The sequence below is a fragment of the Xiphophorus maculatus genome, chromosome 9 (genome assembly GCF_002775205.1).
Source record: "Xiphophorus maculatus strain JP 163 A chromosome 9, X_maculatus-5.0-male, whole genome shotgun sequence".
Taxonomy (NCBI): domain Eukaryota; kingdom Metazoa; phylum Chordata; class Actinopteri; order Cyprinodontiformes; family Poeciliidae; genus Xiphophorus; species Xiphophorus maculatus.
Genome location: NC_036451.1, coordinates 6410985 through 6432015, shown reverse-complemented (window position 1 = coordinate 6432015; position 21031 = coordinate 6410985). Strand labels below are relative to the sequence as shown.

The 21031-nt window shown below is 38.4% G+C and overlaps 1 protein-coding gene across 1 annotated transcript in view; it reads right to left on the bottom strand.

The window, feature by feature from the left end:
* kank3 (KN motif and ankyrin repeat domains 3) overlaps positions 1-21031 on the bottom strand; it is a 37561-nt gene that overhangs the window by 13376 nt on the left and 3154 nt on the right. Inside the window, exons 2-4 of the mRNA XM_023340015.1 lie at positions 6244-6318; positions 5721-5791; positions 2836-4617 (exon numbers count right to left, since the gene is read on the bottom strand). Of these exons, the coding sequence (XP_023195783.1) occupies positions 2836-4617; positions 5721-5757 (1819 nt within the window). The 5' untranslated portion in view covers positions 5758-5791; positions 6244-6318. The remainder of the gene's footprint in view (positions 1-2835; positions 4618-5720; positions 5792-6243; positions 6319-21031) is intronic.

Below are 21031 nucleotides of genomic sequence, written 5' to 3'. Positions count from 1 at the left end.
AATAAAATAAATTTTCTGAAAAAGTTTATTGACTACGCTTACAAGCTGGAAACCAATCGGTTTAAATTTATTTTACCAAACATTTCTTACAGCTGCATGTTCATATTTGTGTGTTTTATGTCAAACCTCTGAGGATTAGAGAAAATGTATAATGAATTTAAACTTGGGAAGCCAATGCCAGTTTTAATGTTGGATAGTCACATCCAACAGAAAAGTAACAATGGCTTCAATAAAAATGAATGAATGAATTTTGATTCTCAACAAAGCTGCATTTGGACTTCCCTCATTTTGTGGTTCAGCGATAAACAGTTGGTGGTGATTTTTCTTCTCAGTGCATGATCTTGTCATGAGTAATGCATTTAATTTGTTTGACTCAATAAAACAGAAGCACAGACATAAACAGTGAGAAACATAACAGCCAACTGGGCCAGTTAAAGCACCAGTCCGACTTACTGCGCCAGTTTTTCTGACACGTCGGCTCCATAAATCCAGAGCCTCACTGTGGGTCCATTTCTCTCCTGCTGCCTCATGTTTTTAGTGGCTGAAAGAACGACTGGGATAAATGAGACAATTTAAAACATGTCTGCCGTTTATTCCAGACAGCGACTTTACTTATTGCACTGTAATGAAAAATTAACATCTTAATTTAAAATCTAAATACGGCCTTTAATAAATTGGGCTTTGTACTGGTAGAGCAATGACACTTTATTTCTTTTCAAAGTAAATTGTTCAGTAAGGGAAGACATCTATTCCTCTGAGGTTCAGTGAAGGCATCGTGATTTCAGGTGGATGTTAAAAGAAGGTGCTGTTTCAGCAAAAATCCATATATCATCGCACCAAAAAGTACAACAAAGATTACACAAAGCAATCTACTAAAACAAATAAATATAATGGAGAGTATCAGCAGCTTCACAGGGGGGGCCCAATTTATTTTTTTCTCAGAGGGCCCAATATTCCTGGCGGTGCCCCTGCTTCTATTTCATAAACAAATGGGTTGGTCTCAGGAAGATTAGTAAATTCAAGCAAGCCACTTGTCCGCCCATCAAATTACCTGCATACTAAACATTCCACAGTCAACTGTTAAAGGTATCATAACACAGAGGAGACAAACAGGAACAACTGAGCCATGCAAAAATAAATCAGAGTAGGCGACAGTTCATACTGAGGACACCAGCGTTCTGCAGAATCAACAGATACAGTGGTATAAACTTTATATGATGTTTAGATTAGTTCAAGAGCAGCAAATAAAAAAAATATTTGTGGCTGAGCACCAAGTGGTACTCAAAACGGGATGCAGTTGTGCAGAGTACGCTACAATCTGACTCTAAAGCTATTTACATTTATTTTGGTAATTAAGTCTAAGTTTGTCACTTCCAGATAAAATTGCATATTTCAGACATTATTTTCCAAATGGTAAAGTTTAGTGGAGGAGGAATAACGGTCTTTGGTTGTTTTTCAGGAGTTGAGCTTGACTCCTTATTTCTACTGAAAGGATATCTTAATTCTATGGCACCCCAAGACATTTTGGAGAGATTTTTGCTCTCCACTCCATGTAAACAGTTTGAGGATGGCCACTTCCTTTTCTACCAACAGCGTCTAAAGAAAGGTACATGAAGAGCTGTTTGAGCAAGTTTACTCTGGAGAAATTTGAATAGCTGACCTCTGATCAACAAAATATATTTGGGGTTAGCTGATGAGACCATCTCATCCAACATCAATGTTTGACCTTAAAGCTGCTCTTCTGAAAGAATGGCTCAAAGATTCCTATAACACCTCTAAACTGTGTTGAAAGCCTTTCCAGAAGAGTTGAGGCTCCCTTCTCAGCTATGACTTGGCTCCAAAATTGCAAAGTACAAACTATTTTTGGCAGTATAGTGTATTTACACAGAAAAGGAAACCAGGAAGATAGAGCACATAACACCAGTTTTAAAGTCCCTCCACTGGCTCCCTGCAGCTCAAAGAATAGACTTTAAAATACTGTTGTTAGTTTACAAATCACTGAACGGCTTAGCACCACAATACATTAAAGATCTGCTGTTGTCGTATCAACCTTCCAGACCTCTCAGGTCTTCCGGTTGTGGTTGCTCTGCATCCCCAGAACCAGAACCAAACGAGGAGAAGCAGCTTTCAGCATCTATGCACCACAAATTTGGAACAAACTTCCAGAAAACTGTAAAACAGCTGAAACACTGACTTCTTTTAAATCTCGACTAAAAATCCACTTGTTTAGAATTGTATTTGAAATGTAATCAATTACAAATTTATTGATGGAACCTGACTTAATGCTGTGTTTTGATTGTTGATTCTATGTTGCATTGTGCTTCTGTGTTTGATATGATGTAAAGCACTTTGAAATGCCTTGCTGCTGAAATGTGCTATACAAATAAAATTTGATTGATTGATTGATTGAAAAACATTGACTTGTTGAACACATAATGCACATGTTTTCATATATTAGAAGCTGAAAGGTGAGTCAACAACAAAACATGTCTTTTCCAGCAGCCATTGTACAGCGCATACAGGGGTACTACCAGTTGACCAAATGTCCTGGAGCTCAGTTGGGTTGCGAGGTGAGGGTCCGGTCTTGGCAGCGGTTGAATGTGATTCAAAAATTGTGAGGTGTTTGAAACAGCTTAATTTCCAGACACCAAAAATCATAAAATTATTGCCACAAAATGTCTGGGTGTTTGTTTTTTTTAAGCGCCTGTATTATTCTTTTGAAGCAGTTGAAACTACTGTTTGTAAATAGAAGCCATATGGAAGAACAAAAATATACAAAATGTTAAATTTGCATAATACGCTCCTTTTAAAATGGGTATAAGTCTCACTGCTCACCTGTTTTTGTGTCGCTGGTTCTGGTCTCCTCCTCTTGCTCTCCTGTTTTTTCCTCCTCTGCAACAACCACTTCTTCCTCTGGTGAAACCTTGTATTCAGCAACTGTCAGCTGTCTCTTCTTTGGCACTGCAACTTTCTCCTCCTCAGGATTTTCACCACTCACGTTCTCCCACTGACACCCGACGCTGAACCGCTCCATGGGTGCCGGTTCTGGTTCTGGCTCTGGTGTTGCATCAGTTTGCGTTCCCTGCTCGGTTTGATCTGTGCCTAAGTCTTCACCAACACAAACGTGTGTCACCTCAGGACGGCACATCGTGGCGGTATGCTTTAATACGGGACCTAAAGTCTCTACCTGGGCGTTTCTCATGTCGGGTTTTGCTAGCGCTCCCTTCTCAGCCATGACTTTAGAGGTTCTTTCATCAATCCAAGCTCTCAGGTTATCAAGGTCTTTGTCAGCTACAGTAAGGCGGCTTTCTAAAGCTACTATGGACTCCTGCTGGAACTTTATAGTGTCCTGTAAGGTGTCTATCTCTCTCTGCGCCTCTGTAGTTAGCCCCAGCAGAGACTCCATAACCCAGACTTCAGCCTCCTTTGTCCCTGCTCTGACTTGTATTGCCTGCTCATGAACCACAGCAGCTTCTGTTTCTGTGGTTTTGTCACATACTTTCACCTCCATACACACAGATGCATCTTTCACACCATTCCTGTGATAGAAAACTACAGAGGTCATTGGCACATCATCCCCAACAGCAACAGATTTCTTTTCTTTTTCCGCCAAGTGCGGTAAAACTTTAGATAACGGCGGAGGGGGAGATTTCAGCTCCTTCCCCTCAAACTTCTCAGCCAGTCTTTTCAGCTCCCCAGATTTGACAAGACCCTTATGACCAGTTGAGGTTGGTGAAGTCACTCGGCTGTAGTCAGATTGGAGGAGCTCCGTGGTTTGTGTGGAAGACTCTTTAGACTGTTGCTTCTGATGGGAAACCTCCATGGCTGCTTTCTTCTCCTCCAAGGCCAACAGGAGCATGTCTTTTTCTGCACGCAGCTTGGCCAGCTCTTTCTCCAGAGCAGGAAGACCTTTCACTCTTTCCTCCATCTCCTTCAGCTGCTTCAAGGCAGTGGCCATCTGCTCTCTGACGGTCTGCAGCTGGCTGGGTGGGATCGGGGTCACCGTGGTGCCAGCAGCTGGAGTGCTTCGCCCAGAGGTCTGAGGACTGGGTTTGATCCAGCTGTTCTGCAGCGGCGGTATAGATAGGGAGGGCGTGAGCTGCTTGGGAGGATCTGCGAGCTGGAGGCGCCCACCACCATTCTGGTGCTGGTGGGTTTGCTCCTGCTGAAGCCGCCGGCTGGTTTCCAGGAGAGTTCGCTCGACTCTTGGGTTTCTCTGTGGCGGAGGCGGCGGCACTTTGGCCCCAGCAGAAAGCGGAGGCACATTGAGGAGAGTAACGGGGGAAATGGAGAGAACTTCGCAGGGCGCTGACCCGAGGCGAAGGCGCGGCGGCGGGGGAGGAGGAACCCTCCCGTCTTCGCTGACTGGGGAGGAGAGAGACTCTGTGGATGTCCACCCACTGGTGCGTCCCCCAACGCTTGGACTCCTCTGGGAAAGCTTGAGTCCGCGTCCAGGACGCCGGGAGCTGAGGGGAGCCCGGCGGAGGTTGTGGCCGCTCTCGATCTCTTCCACATATTTAAGGAAGTCCAGGTCGAGCTGGAAGCCATAAGGAGTCTGGACCGAGTAAGAGCCCGACTGGTCAGCCTCTTCCTGACCAGAGTAGATGAATGCAGAGCCTAGGTTTGAAAAAGAAAATCCTCCCTTCAATTACTCTCACAAACAAGATCAACTTTACATGACAGAGTATTAGGGTCATACTGTGAAAAAATAACTAAATAAAACTACGAGAATAAATTAATAATATTACAAAAATAAAATCATATTATTTCAAGAATAATGTCCAAATATTACGAAAATGAAGTCACAATAATACAAAAATAAAGTTTTACGAGAATAAAGTTGAAATAACATGAGAACAAAATTGTAAGATTAAGAGAATAAAGTCGAAATAATACGAAATGTCGAAATAATACGAAAATGAAGTAATATTTCCAATGCTTCCTCAAAGTCTTAACATTATGACTTTAATCTCATAATAATAATAATAAAAACTTTATTCTTTTGACTTTATTCTCATAAAAATATGACTTCATTTGTGCACAACTTTATTCTCTAATTATTATGGCTTTATTCCCATACGTGTTCATCGCCATACTTTTATGACTTTATTCTCTTAATTTTATTCTTTTATCTTCTTAACATGGCCATAAATCATAAGAGAATAAATCATACAAATAAAGAATGAAACAATGGACATATTGGTTAAAGCTATAAACTCATCATAGCTAAAATCATCATAGCTTTAACCAATATGTCCATTGTTTCAATCTTTATTTGTTGACAATTCATTTTTTGTGGGATTATCAAGGTCTTATATTAATCTTTAGTAAAGATAATTTCCCAATATTTCTCTATTTATAAAAAATACAAACTTCATCCCCCGAAGGTTTATTTGAGATCCGATTTTATGAATGAGAAGACACTATCTATTACTGGTTTAATAAAGGTATTTTAAAGGTTAGACCTTTTAATTATCAGGCCTTTTAATTATCAGACCTTTTAATTATCTTCAGCAAATTTTCAAAATATAAAAATGTTTACAAAACAATATGGTAGAAATTTAGATGATTTTTGAGCTCAAATTTGGAGGAAGGATAAATATTTGACAAGATTATTGAAACACAATTTACTTACTAAACAAAACTCTTTAATTAGTCTCAAACATTCAGGTTTATGAAATCACAAACAGTATATTAAAATTAAAGCTATAGCTCCTTACCAGGCACCTTTGGATTAACTTGCACCGATTGGGTCATTTTTCAGGACTGAACCTTCTCAGAAGGTGCCAGGCTGAAGAAAAGCAGAGAGAGAAAGAAATCATTTCTGTAACAATTCACAAATGCCGGTTTAAAATAACAACCTAATAATAATCTTAAAAACAGTGCAGAAAATTTCTATTAACATCAGTAAGCCACTGAACACTAAGCCAAACTTTGAAACATTGTTTGCTGCTTTTTCTTTTTTATACTTAGTAAATCACAACCCATTTTCAAAAATGTACAGTATACAAATATACAGCTCTTTATAAAGTACAAAGAGCTAAAAGCAAACAGCAGCTTTACTCGCTCCCTTCACAGCCTAGTTATTCAATGTAAAATACACTTTTCTTCTGTGGGACAAGTCATCACTTAGATGTTTCCAGAAAGTAATGACATTTTTGCTACAATTACATGGCCAACAGAAAATGGCAACCTAAAAGTAACAGATTGAGACTTGAAAACAGAACATTATGGGATGTTTACCTTCCTCAGCCACTTAATGAGAGATTGAAGCAGCTGGAGCTCAGAGAGGTTTCCTCCTTCCTGCTTCACACAGCCCTGTAAAACAAAGACGAGAGGTATGCAAAACACCGCTGTCAAGAAAAACGACCCGTGGATCAGAACAGGTCATGGATAGAATAATCATCCGAACAATAAACGGGAAGACTAATGTAAAAAAATATGCTCTGTATTTATTGGTTTAGGTTTTCACCAGCATAAGCTATGAATGCATCGAATGTCTCAGATGCAGCAGCACCTTGTAGAAAACAAGAGCCAAACCTCAAATACAAGCAGTCAGTTATTTAGTTTCAAACATACACACGCGTGTGCCCCCGCAGCACATTCCTAACACATGCTGTTGAAACACGCCTGTCGGCCTTGTGGCTCACCAGCCACTGATAACCTGTGAACACATCTATCATTTGTTAGCTCAGACACACTTCTTGCTGTCAAAGAAAATCCTGCTATCACTCACACAGACAGGAAACCTTTTACCTGAATCCACAGCAGGAGCCCTAGGGGGAACTGTTGCAAACTCTAACTGTGTAATGTTCCCAAAGACAAAAATAAGGCTTAAATAATGAAAATCAACCGGTGTTCATTCAGTTTCCATCCAAATGTCCCGGCTCCAGAAACTTGGTGCTCTAGAATCTAAACCAATCCTCTGGGTTCCCTCTGAAAAATTTTCCATGAAAACAAAAATTATTTACTTTCTGTTTAGTTCGTTTTATAGAATAAATACAAAACTAAACAATAGCAGATATTTCAGCAGTGGTCAGGCTTTGATTATGGAACCTACAAAAACCAAGGACGGATGGATTAATGGACGGATTGACGGACGGACGGATGGATGGATTGACGGATGGTTGGGATGGATGGACAAAGAGATGGATAGATGACAAGAAAAATGGATTGACGGAAGATGTGAAAAAACATGGATGGATGGATGACATGAGAAACAAATGGATGGATGGATGGATGGATGGATGGATGGATGGATGGATGGTTGGGATGGATGGATGGACGGACGGATGGGATAGATGGATTGACGGATGGTTGGGATGGATGGACGGACGGATGGGATAGATGGATGGACGGAATGGATGGGTGGACAAAGAGATGGATGGATGACAAGAAAAATTGATTGATGGAAGATGTAAAAAAACATGGATGGACAGAGGAACAGATGGATGGATGACATGAAAAACAAATGGATGAACGGATGGATGGACAGTTGGGATGGATGGCTGGACGAATGGGATGGATGGATGGATGGATGGATGGATGGATGGATGGATGGATGGATGGATGGATGGATGGATGGATGGATGGTCTCAGGTTCTGTGGTTGGCATGCGGCTGGACTCTGGTGGCCATTTTAAAGGATCCCTGTCATCTTCAATAATCTCATCAGCAACCAGAGGAATCTGTTGGGCAACCACTTTCTTTTCCCAGATCAGGACCAGCAGACTTAGAAAATACTTTGTTTCCTGTGACACCTGACCTTTCACCTCTTGGCTCAGGGAGAGGAAGAGCAACAGAATGTGGGAGGAAACTTTAGAGAATTAGTCATTTAGTCTACTGTTGGCTAAGTCTGTGCAATAACCTGCTGCTGTTTGTTTGTTTATTTGCCTGTATGCTTGTGTAAATGCATACTGTGTGTGTATGCATGTGAACCGTTTGTTTGTATGATGCTGTCCTACTGCTAGAATCTTAATTTTCCAGAGGGAACATCCTTGGGGTATCAATAAGATTTTTATCTCATTATCCTTAACTTATTTTTTCCTAATGTTATTTTTCTTTCAATTCTTGTCCAGACTTAAAAATCGAATCCGATTTCATTCTTTTCCAGACGGCGTCGGATGTCAAAATTAGATTAAAATTACAACAGGGCACGAACACACAGTTTGTTTAGGTTATGAACAAGTTACGAGAATCTCTAGTGGGGACGACAGAGGTCAGACTGTATCTAGATATACACTTTACTAATACTACACCTATATACTTATCCAAGTGCATCTTGTTCCATTATGCTTCCTGGAACAGGCTAGGAAAGGTCTGTGATCTACCTACAGCTTTGAAAAGCAGAAGTAGAGCATCCTGCACAACCAACAAGAATGCAACAAGTAGTTTCTGGATGTAAAACCACTTGCAACAAAGTACTTGTCTTTTCCAGCAGCCATTGTACATCTCATACAGGGGTAAAACCAGCTAACCAGCTTGGGATGCTAGGTGACAGGATGACGTTGCTAGATGAGGGGCAGTGTCTGCTGATTTGAGCTTTCAGATCTCTGTCCTTTGGTCCAACTACTATCTTCAAACAACCAATCAGAGCCAGGAGGAGGGCCTTAGCGCTGTCAATCACCCTTGTGTACACACTGATAAATGTGCTAATGGCAGATTGGGAAGGTAAGAATTGTGAACAAAGTGACAGTAAAGCTAGAAAAGAGGCCCCACACTTTTTTAAAGTTTTTTTATGCAACATTGTTACTTGTGTAAATATTGCTTTCTTTGTGATCATTTTAATTACTAAATCTGACTACCTTTGTGATACAGATTTATCAAAACTGTAATGTAGTTTGCAGCTTTTTCTAATTATGTGAACTAAAGTGGATTCAGTTTTCAAAGATGACTGAAAAGTCCAGTTACTGTAAACCATCCACATGGTCAAGCATGGAGGTGACAGGTGACCCTGTGGGAATGTTTCCTCTAGTAGAGATGGAGGAACGAAAGTCATCAGCAAGAACACAGTAGAGTTATGTAAACAGAACAAAATACACACAGACATCCCACCATGTTGGGAGTTTTCTGAAATGTGAGCAGGATTATAAAAGCTGTTGTAGCAAAATTAGATTTCTTTGTTTTTACAAAAAACACTTAGATGTTCCTCCCTCCACCTTCCAAATCCTTCTTCATTTCTCCATCTTTTTATTCGCCCACATCAGCAACCTTTAATCTGCTTTTATTTCTCGCTTTGTTGTCTCAACTCTGCTCCTCTCACATGACTCTCTTTACTTCTCACCCAGAACGTCCCTCAAAACACACTCACTCTCTCTCACACACACACATTTCTGCCTGAACTCAAGTGTTGTTGTTTTTCTCTCTGATTTGATGACACCAAATTACAGACTGGATGAAGAAGCTGCATTCCTTTCCTTTACTCCCCCCTCCGGTCCTGACCAGCTGAGAGCCACGCTGTCGAGTCGCTCACACCAAAAGAAGTGCAAACATAAGAGCGGTTCACATAAAGACAAACCACAAACACAATCACAGAAATGGCCATAAAGAGCATGTCTAACAGTACTTAACTCTAAATTTAAAAGTCTCTGAAATTATGTTTTGAGAAAGAGGACAACACTCCTCTGAAGCCAACATTTCACCAACATTGGCTTTGAGGAAAATATTTCAGTCCTAGACACCAATTATACAGTTACAACCAATTAGTTTTTGCCTGTTTTTACTCACCAATCAAGGAAATTCAATACAATTAAAATTTTTGTAAAATCACATAGTTTAATCACATGCAGCTGATTAAAACATGAGAGAACAAAGATAAATTCAATGCATTCAAATTGTTTCAAGAAATAATTTACATTTCTAATTCTGGTTGGAATGTTCAAAGATGTATCTGTGACATGAGATGATAAGCTGCTTTAAGTGAGCAAGACTTTACGATCAGCTTTCTACGTGTCTGATATTGTAGCATACATCTTTATATTTCCAGGCTGCCACAGATTTTTGGGACATGTCATAAAAAGTATTGCAGTGTACTTTTATGACAGTACATTGCTTCAGAAATCACATATTAATGACCCAATTAAAACTCTGTGCAGACAGAGAAAAATACTCTGTCTGCACTGATGAAGATTCACTCACATCAGCATGTTGAATGCTAAAAAAGGTTGACATGTCAGTGGACTAATTTATTGAGCAAACAGACCATCTCTCACCAAACATAAATTAGAAAACTCGGCTAAACAACACAGAAGTGTTATATAGAGCTGCATTCCACTTTGGTATGTTTGGATGTTACTGGTTAGAATGTGTGCTAAACCATAACCTGATTGAAACAAGCTCAGAACAAAAAGTAAGGAAATTTGTGTTTGGCAATTTTATTTTTTGTTAAAACAATGCTTCTTGGTAATAACTCTTATACCGCTGCAAAACCCTGTTTAATTAATTTTAAATGGTGCTGTATTTGTTATAAAAATTAATTTTGAGAGTTGAGTTGTATGAAAAACTCAACCAAACCCTCTCTACCAATGTTAAACAGCTTTTGTTGGCAGTAGTGTGATGGTGTGGAGTGGCATCTTGCCCACTGGACAAAGCAACGCCTGTCGTCATTTGACGCAATCTCACTGCAGAGGTAGCAAGACGAATTTCTGCAACCAATGGAAATCTATATCTTAACTCTTAAGGACCAAAGCTACCAAAACACAACAATGTTTATCAGAGACTTGGAAATAAAGAGGATTCAATGGCCTACAGTCCTGATCTCAACCTTTCACAAAATGCTCCCAATTTATTTTACATCTTGACATCAATAAACATTTTTATATGACAACATAAATGCTAAGATGAGAAACAGAGTAACGCCAGCTTATGAAACAACCAGTAACACATTGAAACTCCGGCACATCTGGTTAAAGGTGAAATTATTCAACAACAGATTGACTTCTAAAAGAGGTGTTCCTGTTTTAATGGGAAATTTTATTGAGCCATGTCTGTTCGTGTAATCCTGTAGGGATAATATCAGGGCTTTTAAGAGACTGTAGTGAGTCATATGATGCAGAACAAGTTTGTAGCCGTTAGATAATTTAAGACCTCGTTATTTGTCTGGTGCTGACTGATGCGTCCAGGTGCTATTATGTTTACGTCCCAAACAACCTACCTCAAAGCTATGCAAATGTGCACAATGTTTAATAACTTACACATTGAAATTATATGGTAATATTGGTAAATGTTGGCCAAAAGGTGTCTCAGTCAACACAGTTAACACCATTTTACTCCAGAATCTAGACCATGGTTATGGTGGGACCAATACAGAATGAAGGCTGGTTGACCAAAAGCTTTTCTTGTATAATGCTAAGTTGTTTTTCCACCATTAGAAGGTTGAGCAGCGTGTACACTAAGTTGGCTGACAGCGCTCAGACCCTCCTCCTGGCTCTGATTGGTTGTTTTTAGTCTGTGGCGGTGTATTTCTTCAGAAGGCAATAGTAGCTCAGGGAGGAGGTGAAGGAGATCAATCTTTTTATAGATTATGTCTCAAACTGTCACGACATGCTAACAGTAAACAAATATGTAAAAAGTTACATACTGCATCTTTAAGTTAGTGTGAAATGGTCCCTATTTACATTTCATCCGATGAGCAGCAACTTCTCTGAGCAAACGCGCCTTCCTGCCACACCAGTGAAAACAAGACAAGTTCAGAACAAATTAGTATTCATGCATTTTTCCCTGCAGGCTGAGAGGGAACATGTGACTCCAAGTGCAGAAGTTTCCTGCTATCCCAGCACAGCCTCACAGGCGTGCCACTAATGCAGAGGAAGACACTGGTTTGTTCTGTATTCAGCTGGACTCATGGAAGAGGAAATCTTGAGCTGTTGAAAGAACTGGGGCCATGTTTTGAAACGGTGACCTCATTCCCAACACCACCCTTTCCCCAAGAAAGGAAAGCCAAAGAGAGAGATGGATATCCGATGTGACTGACAAGAAGAGGAGGGAGTTAGCAGCAACATCCTCTCTCTGACAGAAACTTTCACAATCTGACTGCTTTATGTGAGAAAAAAAAAACCATTCAGAAAACTCAGCATGCACACATTCGCAGAATCAAATCCAAACCATGAAAACGCCTCCAGCTCCAAATGCATACCATCCTGTCAGTCATTTCTGTTACAACGGCAGAGTTTAACTGTTTCAAGCCCCCTCAATTCTTCCCTTCACAGTTATTCCAACTTTAATCCAAACATTTTGCATAAATCTTCACATACAGATAAGCCACAAATTATTCATACCCCAGGGTAGAGTTATTAAAGTATGGCTTTAATTTTACCAACATGTTTCTTCTGGTTGGAAGTAATAAATGTCCTGGAGCGGCCCAGCTATTATTGAATCACACAGATAATCTGAGGGGAGCAAAAGATTAGAGTGATGACAAGGAGGCTTTCTAAACTCAGACTAGAAGCACATTGTGTAAAATGATGTTGAAGTTACCAGTGGAAGCCTTTATGTGTGTTTCATTGCTCTAATTTTAAATAAAAAGTTCCATTGATTATTGAACAGATAAGAGAAGAAGAAACATCATTTTCCTTTTTTGTCTAAATTAACACTCCTCTAAAATTGTTTTCTTGTAATTCCCATCAGAAATAAACTTCTTGGTTGAATGAAAAATATCTATTACATGTCAATCTACCAGGGTTTTCTACTTGAGTTAAAACAAAACAAACAGTCGCTAATCCTGACTGTCTACAGGTGAGGAGTTTTGTTTCATGTCTTCAATCCTAAGAGGACTTTCAGTCCCACACTCAGCAAACACTCAGACAGGAGCGCCTCTCTGCTGCTAGGATAAATCTGCTGTTTCCTGAAGGAAAGCCTAAAACTCCCTCAGTAAATCCCCCAACATCAGTACAAGCATGCAAACATAACTCCATGCACCCGTTAGAAACCTCCCATTGTCTCCCAGTAGGGGATGTGTGTGGGGCGGGGGGTCCTGTCAGGAAAGGCACTGGGTCATCCTGAAAGCTGCTTCCTGAAGGCAGCAGGAAATCAGAGGAGAAGACAAGCAAAAACTGAGCGCTGAAAAAATACTGTGATACAAAGACACACGCAAACACGCGGGCATCCTGCAGCTAGAAACCATCCAATATCACATGACGCGTCACGTTGCTGTTAGATAAAACACTTTCACATAGACGTTTTCAAACAGCTTCACCTTTAAATAGACCGCATCGATACCAGTGGCATTTTCCGTCTGCAATGTCTTCAACATAAACCAACGTCACATCGCTAATATCCTATTCCTCCTCCATATAAACAGGAAAAAATAACTTCATAATCACAATCAAGTTAAGTTTTAACATCACATGCATCCTGATGCTCCTCCGTCTTCCTTCCAGCAAACACAATCGGCCACATTCAGACCCCACAATGAGGCATTATGCCTCTTTAGTTGCTGCGCTGTTTTCAAACTGTTCTTGTGAAGCTTCATTGTTTCCTCCAAAATCAGGCCCCCAACGCAGTCCATGTAGAGTCTGTGCAGGTCCAAAATGTCACCAAGTGAATTCAATAAAGTCAGAGAGGAAGTAGCAGCCACTTGGAGAGTTTTAGGATGAAGAGGCACCATTTGGATGTAGAGTGGCTCCTGCAGAGCGACTGAATCAAAGGATAAAAGGAGGCCCTTTTCCAGGAAAAATCCACGTTTTGAGGTGTTTTACAATGAAACATTTTACTTTCCGTGTCCGGTCTGTAAGTGCAAAGTCGAGCTCCTTTAGTTTTTTACTGCTTAAGTTGTGATTGCTGTACTTTTACGTGTATTTAACATGAAACATTATCCTGCTGCTTCTCGGTTAGTTGGAATTAAACTCAAATATCGCCACAACATTCCTTTAAGGCAGTGGTTTCCAAAATTTGGGGTCGGATTCCCACTGTGGGTAGTAAAACACCAAGTGGGGGGTCTGGAGATCATCTCCAGACATCTAATTAAATTTTTTAAATGAGTGCCAATTGTACATTTTATTGTAATCGTTGGACGAAATAAAGTGCGATAATCATAACGCGGTAAAACAAATTTAATGAGTGCCGGGGCAGTTTGTGATGTCGTTGCACTCTTGGCATGTTGGGTTTGTTTTAGTGTTTTTCCACCAAAGTGGTGCTAGATCAGAGCTTGTGCCATAACTGGTTTTTAACTGGTTCTATTGAGGGGAAAAAGGGCAAAGAACCAGTTTGGATTTCCACAACCAAGTAGGAGCCACATTATTGCATTATTAAAATCTCTTACACATTAAATATTTGCTTCTCCCTCAGTTTAATTCCAAGTTTGTCTTGAATTTAGCAGAAGATTTACTTCTAGAAATCAATCGTTTATGAAAGGTTTTTAAACTGGAAGTGCCGTTTCTGAACTGCCCTGACAATCCTGACCAGCATTTCCAAACCTTTTGCAGTGGATCTTCAAAGTGTGAACTGTCATACTGTCATTTTTTATGTAAAAAATTAGCTAAATCATTTCAAACATTCCAGGGTGAAACGGCTTAATCACTGCTCCCAACAAAATCAATAAATGTTTATATAAATGCTGCTCCAAGCACAAATTTACTGTTGCATAATAAAGTTAGCTACTCTGTCTTTTAATGTTCAAATGCACATTTTGTAGTTTTTTAAACTAATTCAGTTGGACATTCCTTTGGACTGGAGCACACTATTTCTCTAAAACCACACAGTATTTATGCTGCAATTTTGCCCCTACTGTACAGGATTTTTTCTCTTTATTATGTTTTTATATTCTATCTTTTGTGAGTTTATTTGCCTGTCACTTTGCTGCTGTTACACAGGAATTTCCCTCATAAACGGACAATAAAGGATATTTTTATTTCTATAAAAATAACGTTGGCGTTTATTTAAACCTGAAATAGACTGAACAACAAATCTCCACTGCTGGTATTTTGTACGATGGAAAGGCTTGGAAGCTCCTGCTCTAAAGTATGTTTCTACTAAGTTTAAACAACTTAAGAGAGTAGACTAATAAACTCAGATGTTTGAGATGGTAGCTCTGCTTGTTAAAGTCCACACAAACTGAGTGCTCACAAATTACATTTTTCTCAGTTTGCTGCCAGTAATGTGAAAATGGGAACCAGCTAAACAATACTGTCTTCCCCAACATGACAAACTGAACTGCTATAGATTATATTTACTATAAATCATATCAGAACTTTATTCAAATCTAATTTGTCTAATTTCCTTCTTCTCCAATCACCTCCACTCTGACGTTTCTGGCTATGTAAATAAGCAGAATAAATAAGCTTAAAGCCTTTCTAAACGTGGTTCGGAGCTGACCTAGATATCTGCTTCATACATTTGTATTTTAAGAGGAGACTGTGACCCATTTATCTTCTTCATAACATCAGCTACTAGACTTTCCAGATGTTTTATTGTCATAACTACAGAACAAGAACAGATGTCAACCAGTTTCATGCCCAGAAACAACTGAGCTGTCGTATGCATCTGTTATTGTGTTATTTCCTTAGCTGGTGGAAATTACACTGGTTCTGCCTCTGTTTGATGGAAGGGGTCGGGGTAATGACAAGGCATGGGAGGTATACAACTCTTTGAAATATCTCTTGGAGAGCACACCTTAATCTCCACCCAGCTGCTCCCGTGGAAAATACATATTTCTGGCTTCTAATTCAGTTTTCCAGAATGCACTGATTCAATCAGCCTTTGGATTGGGCCTGGTAAATGCGCCTGTATTCACTGCAAAATGTGATTTGAAGTCTGCCAGGCATGACAAAGTTTAATTGAACATATGAATGTCGCAAGGTTTACGCCAAGATTTTCAGATAACCTGAAATCAAAACTAATTTTTGTCCCTTTTCAACTAAACTGAAAATCTTGTTTTTACTCAGTGAGATATTTTTAAATCATTCACTGGTGAACTAAAGATACAGCCTTCTTCACCAATGTGAAATCAACATTTTCACATTGAATGGACGCTCTCCAGTCTTTAAAATATATCGTTTAACACATGAATATTTGGTATAATTATCTTTTTCACAACAACTGCAAATTTTCTTAATATGATTCACTTCAAAACCCTACAGTTTACCTTTAAGAACAAAATTTCTAGATTTTTTCTACAATTTTAATCTGGATATTTTAAGTACAAAAAAAATTCTGAATTTGTTAAATAGGCGTTTAATCTGTAGGTTCTACAAATCAAAAACCAAACCAAGACCTGAAGTAATTGGTTTCCAGTTTTTGGAGCAATGCACAGCCCATCTAGCCTAAGTACTGGAATATCATATGCAGAATAAATTAACCTGTTTTTATTACTTTTTGTAAGTTTATTTACTTTATTCAATTTCAGAGGATAGATTAACTTGAAGTCCAAAAAGTTGTAAAATCATAAATTATTTTTGATTTATGAATGAAGTCACAAAGGTTCCTATCCTCCAATAGCCTGATACTACAAAGTCAGTATAATTAAATCACCAAAAGACATGGATCCTGAAGTGTTTTCGTCCAGTCAGACGTATTTTCTGATTGAGGAATAGCACAGCTTCAATAGAGAAAGTGTTTGCTGCAAGGAGCTCAGCCGTTTTAACCAGAATATGACAGACGAACCTTGACAGGTGATTACAATGCCAGAGGCTGAAACGAGCGATGACAAGGATAATAGACAAACTAAGTGAACTGGATGTTGAAACTGATTTTAGGTTTTTATCCACCCATCTTATTTTGAAAAGTTTACAAACTTCTATAAATCTCCCAATATATTGAATATTTTAACTGGGAAATGTAACTTCCCGAACTAAACTATGCAGAGTTTCGTACTTCTGAAGTGATTTATCGTCTTATTACATTTTCCTTCTAAAGAACCAAATTTATTATTAACTTTTAAAGAAGGCTTCATATAAAAACCTATCACTAAAAACTTTAAATAGATCAATCAAATGATACATTTTCTATGCTCTGTTGTGGAAAAGCTACTGGCTGGATGAAAAATAAATGAAAAAGCAGCAAAAGCAGCAAAACAAGAGTTGTTGATCTCCTTTTACCTATAAGCAAAGTTTTTCAAGCATCATAGTTACATGGAAAAAGCCTAAAAAACATTTTTGAAGTGCTTTGCTTAGCAAGCATGTCATGAGATTCAGTTTGACCTTTTCCCATCCTGTGATCAGAGGGCAGATTTCTACTGGTTTCCCATAGCAGCAGCTGATGGGAGGCATTTCCATCCTGTTGTTTCATTTTTTTAAAGCATGACAGGAAAAAGCAGAAGATCATCTTATGAGACCACACTGTCTTGTTGTCTTGCTCTGTTCAGCAACTCTTCACTGCAAAAACACAAAATCTAACAAAGTACTTTTGGTCTAGTTTCTAGTAGAAATATTGTAGCACACGTGAAATAAGACAAAATTATCTTACAAGTAACTTTTTAGCAAGGCAGAGGATCTTGTTTTAGGTAAATAATTCCTCAATACTGATGTGCTTGTTTGCACACTTTTAGAAGAAATAGATCACAACATCAGTGTGTACAATATTGCAATCACTAAAGACTGCTTATATTAAATTTGGTAAGTCATTAGGCCAAGGTTTGAAACCTTAGACTTTCATTTAAACTTTGAATGGAAATTATACAGATGGACAGCTGGATAGATGTCCAACACTGTGGCTGCATGAGCTTGATATACAGTTTCCTTCAACAAAAATCCTATTATTAAAAATCACCTAAGCTCATAAAATGATGAGGAAATTGTAAGAAAGAAAAATAGGGCAAATGTAGGTTTATCACTTCTCAATTCGCTATCACAATCATAAACAACCATATTGCAGTGCTACCAACTACCTTGCCAAGCTGCAAATGTTTTCATGAATTCATTGATTATGCTTTGTATTTAAACTAATATGTGACTTCTTGGTCATAAAATGCAAAAGATAAATTACTTCAGATTGGATTTTATTTCAAAGTGAAAGTCAATTATCAAACTCAGCAGATGCGGCGTTTAGAAACTTCAAGTTACATTGATTAAGACTAAACTGATTTTCAATATTTCAAAAAATATTAATGTATTATAAAAAACGCTGCCTTTGCAATTGACTCAAACATGAATTCCTAATGTCATTTAATTTTAGTAATTCACTCATGATTCCAAAACTAATCAACTTATGACCAACAGACATGCTTTCTGTGCTGATAAATAACCAACAAAAACTGAGAAGGTTCCCAAAATGAGGCTACACAGAAATCTGTTATTTGTTAATTAGTTTGCACCTTAATGTTTTATTTTTAGAATATAAAACAAATGATTTTAATTCCATCCACATTCTTCAAAATAGTAATGTATTGGTCGCCACAAAACTTATCAGTGACACAATCTACTAGCTGAATTGTTCATCTCTCACTAACAATCAGGCCAAAAGCAAGCAGCCTGTGGCGAGTGAGAGCAACGCTATTTATTTTATCTTATCAAGTCTGATTACTTTTTGGTATTCCTATATATACAATTGCCAAATGAAAAATAAGTCAAAAAACTGACTTTTGACTATTAAGATTTGTGTTAGAGGTTGAAAGTATAAATTAAAAATGATTCAAAATTGTTTTTCAAAATGTAAAAGATAAAATTTTATCCTATTTCTATCAATAAACATATTAAATTACAACAAAGTCTCAGGCTGGGCTTTTCTTCAGTGTTCTAGAAAGCAAGAATTCCAGCGGATAACAGGAAGGCTAACGCCATTATAGCAAAGTCATTCTGTTTTTTCAGTTTGAACTGTCAAAACCAAGCTGTCATAGAGCTGGGCATGGATTTAATCCTGCTGTTAATCAAGTTTATCCAGCTTAGACTTAGAAAATACACCTAAAAATGATGATATGGTCAAAATGATTGTGCACACAGTGTACAGAAAAAAACATATTTTTAACAGCACATTTTAAGCTCTTTTAAATGCTCCCACATGTTGAATAAAATGGAGCTCAATAATAGAGGTGTGGCTGATTTATTTTACAAATAAGCAACAAACTGCTGCAGAACTTCAATTCAGATGGGATGAATAAACATTAAAAGGTTTGAATATTAAACTTTGGCTATGATTATGAACTGATATTTATCTAATTAATATATAAATTTAAATGTAATTCATCAAGCTGAACTTGGGTGTCAAAAATATCAGGTCTGAGATTCTAATATTTAGGATATTAGTAAGAAAGCCTCCAGTTTTCACTCCAGATCTGACCAGGTTGCAGCCTCTTCTTGTAAAAACATACCGGTTTTATTTCGCTCCTGACACTCCAGCTCTCTCTGTCCTCACTGCATCATGTCACAGCAGTGCACAGACCGGCTCTCAGACCTGCTAAAATTAAAACCACTTGTAATAAAGCTAAAAATACGACGGCATGCAGCTTATCAAGCTACAGGACTCACGAGCACAGTCTCAGATTTGATTTTGCCCTTATTAAATAAACTGTCCTCCATCAACTCTGAGGTGCAAATAAGCTGAAAATGCATGAAGCAGGAAGATGGCGGAGGTTCTCATTACAAAATTAGAGTATGTTTGTACCTTTGACCTGCAGACACCTCAGACTAAACTTTCAGGGAAGCTATTTTTGAGGCGACAGCAGTAAGTCAAACCCCAGAGTCCTGTTGCAGGAAGACAGTTTCCCCAGAGTGAGCTTCAGAAAGCTGCTAATAGCTTAACATGTGGATGATTTTTCTCAAATCTCTAGTCAGCTCAATATTTATCCAAAACTATCTTAAATTTTAAATGGGTTTTCTTTTCTTCAAAGGCAAAGAAAAATCATTGTGACAAACTGATCATTTCTGAATGGAGACATTCAATTGTTGAGGTATAACTCTTTGGCTTATACAGACCACAGTCAACTTCACTTTTTGATAGCAGTCGTTTTTTTCCCACAGGGCTCCAATAATAATGTCTTTATCCAAAAATCCTGGTTTAGTAAATGACTGTAAACTTAATTGTCTAAATAACCGGCTCCCTCTAGGGAGATTTTTCCACCACAATATTTCAAGGGATAAAAAAAAGTGAAGTCATCATTTGTTGACCTGCATTGGACTCTGCCTTAGACTCTGATTTAGAGTATAAACACAAAAAAGAAACATGGTAACATATTTTTTTTTTCCTTTTCAGCATGGGCTGGTTACTGGCATCAAGATGTGTGGAATTTTCAAAAAGCTATAAAACCACTAAATTGTTTTATTGCACTGTTCTTACTGTTAAAACTCCAGAGTAAGTACCACTCATTCGGGGTTTTCCAGCTTTTTAGAGCATAATTACTAATGAATCCCCTCCACCACCCATTGCTGATTACTGCCAGCCTGTTAAATCAACACTGTGCCAAATCTATTTGGTCCTTATCAGAACTGAAGTTAATTTTACTCTTTTAGAGTTCTTTCAGCAACAGATAGAATATTTCTAACATTTGTAAATTATTGTAAATTAACACATTATGTCTTCTCCAGGTAGAGTGCCATTTTATAGCACAATCAAGTAACTATGTTACCTTCAGTTAAATATGACTTAAAAGAAATAGGACTTCGTAATTTAATGCTTTAACGCTAGTTGGGCCTCTGTCTCTTTAAAAACTCCTGCTCTTTCTGAAACTCCACCTTCAGGAAGTCATCACAACATTGTTCCTCTATTAACCCTCTAATAATGTTTTACCTGCGTTTCACTGAAACAGGTGTTTGCTAATTTCTGCTGACTAGTCTGAAGGAGCTGAGTGAGGGATTCATGCGCTGGCTGGCTGCTCTGTGAGGCGGAATCTTGGAAGCTGCAGCTCCGAGGAGAAGCTGCTTCTCGAAGGCGAGACGGGTTTTCCACAGCTAAATGGTTGCCACAGGAGATTCAAGGATTTCTCAAACATGCGTAAAAAATTCCAAGGCAAAACTCCAAGTATGTTTTTGATGAAGGAATAACATTATAACATGATCTAAAGCTAAAAGAGTTGATTTCACATAATCCTGCCCCTTTAAAACAAGCTGAGGAGATAATGTTGATATCCTGACTATAGCACATGAAAGTTGTAACATCCTGTTTTTATA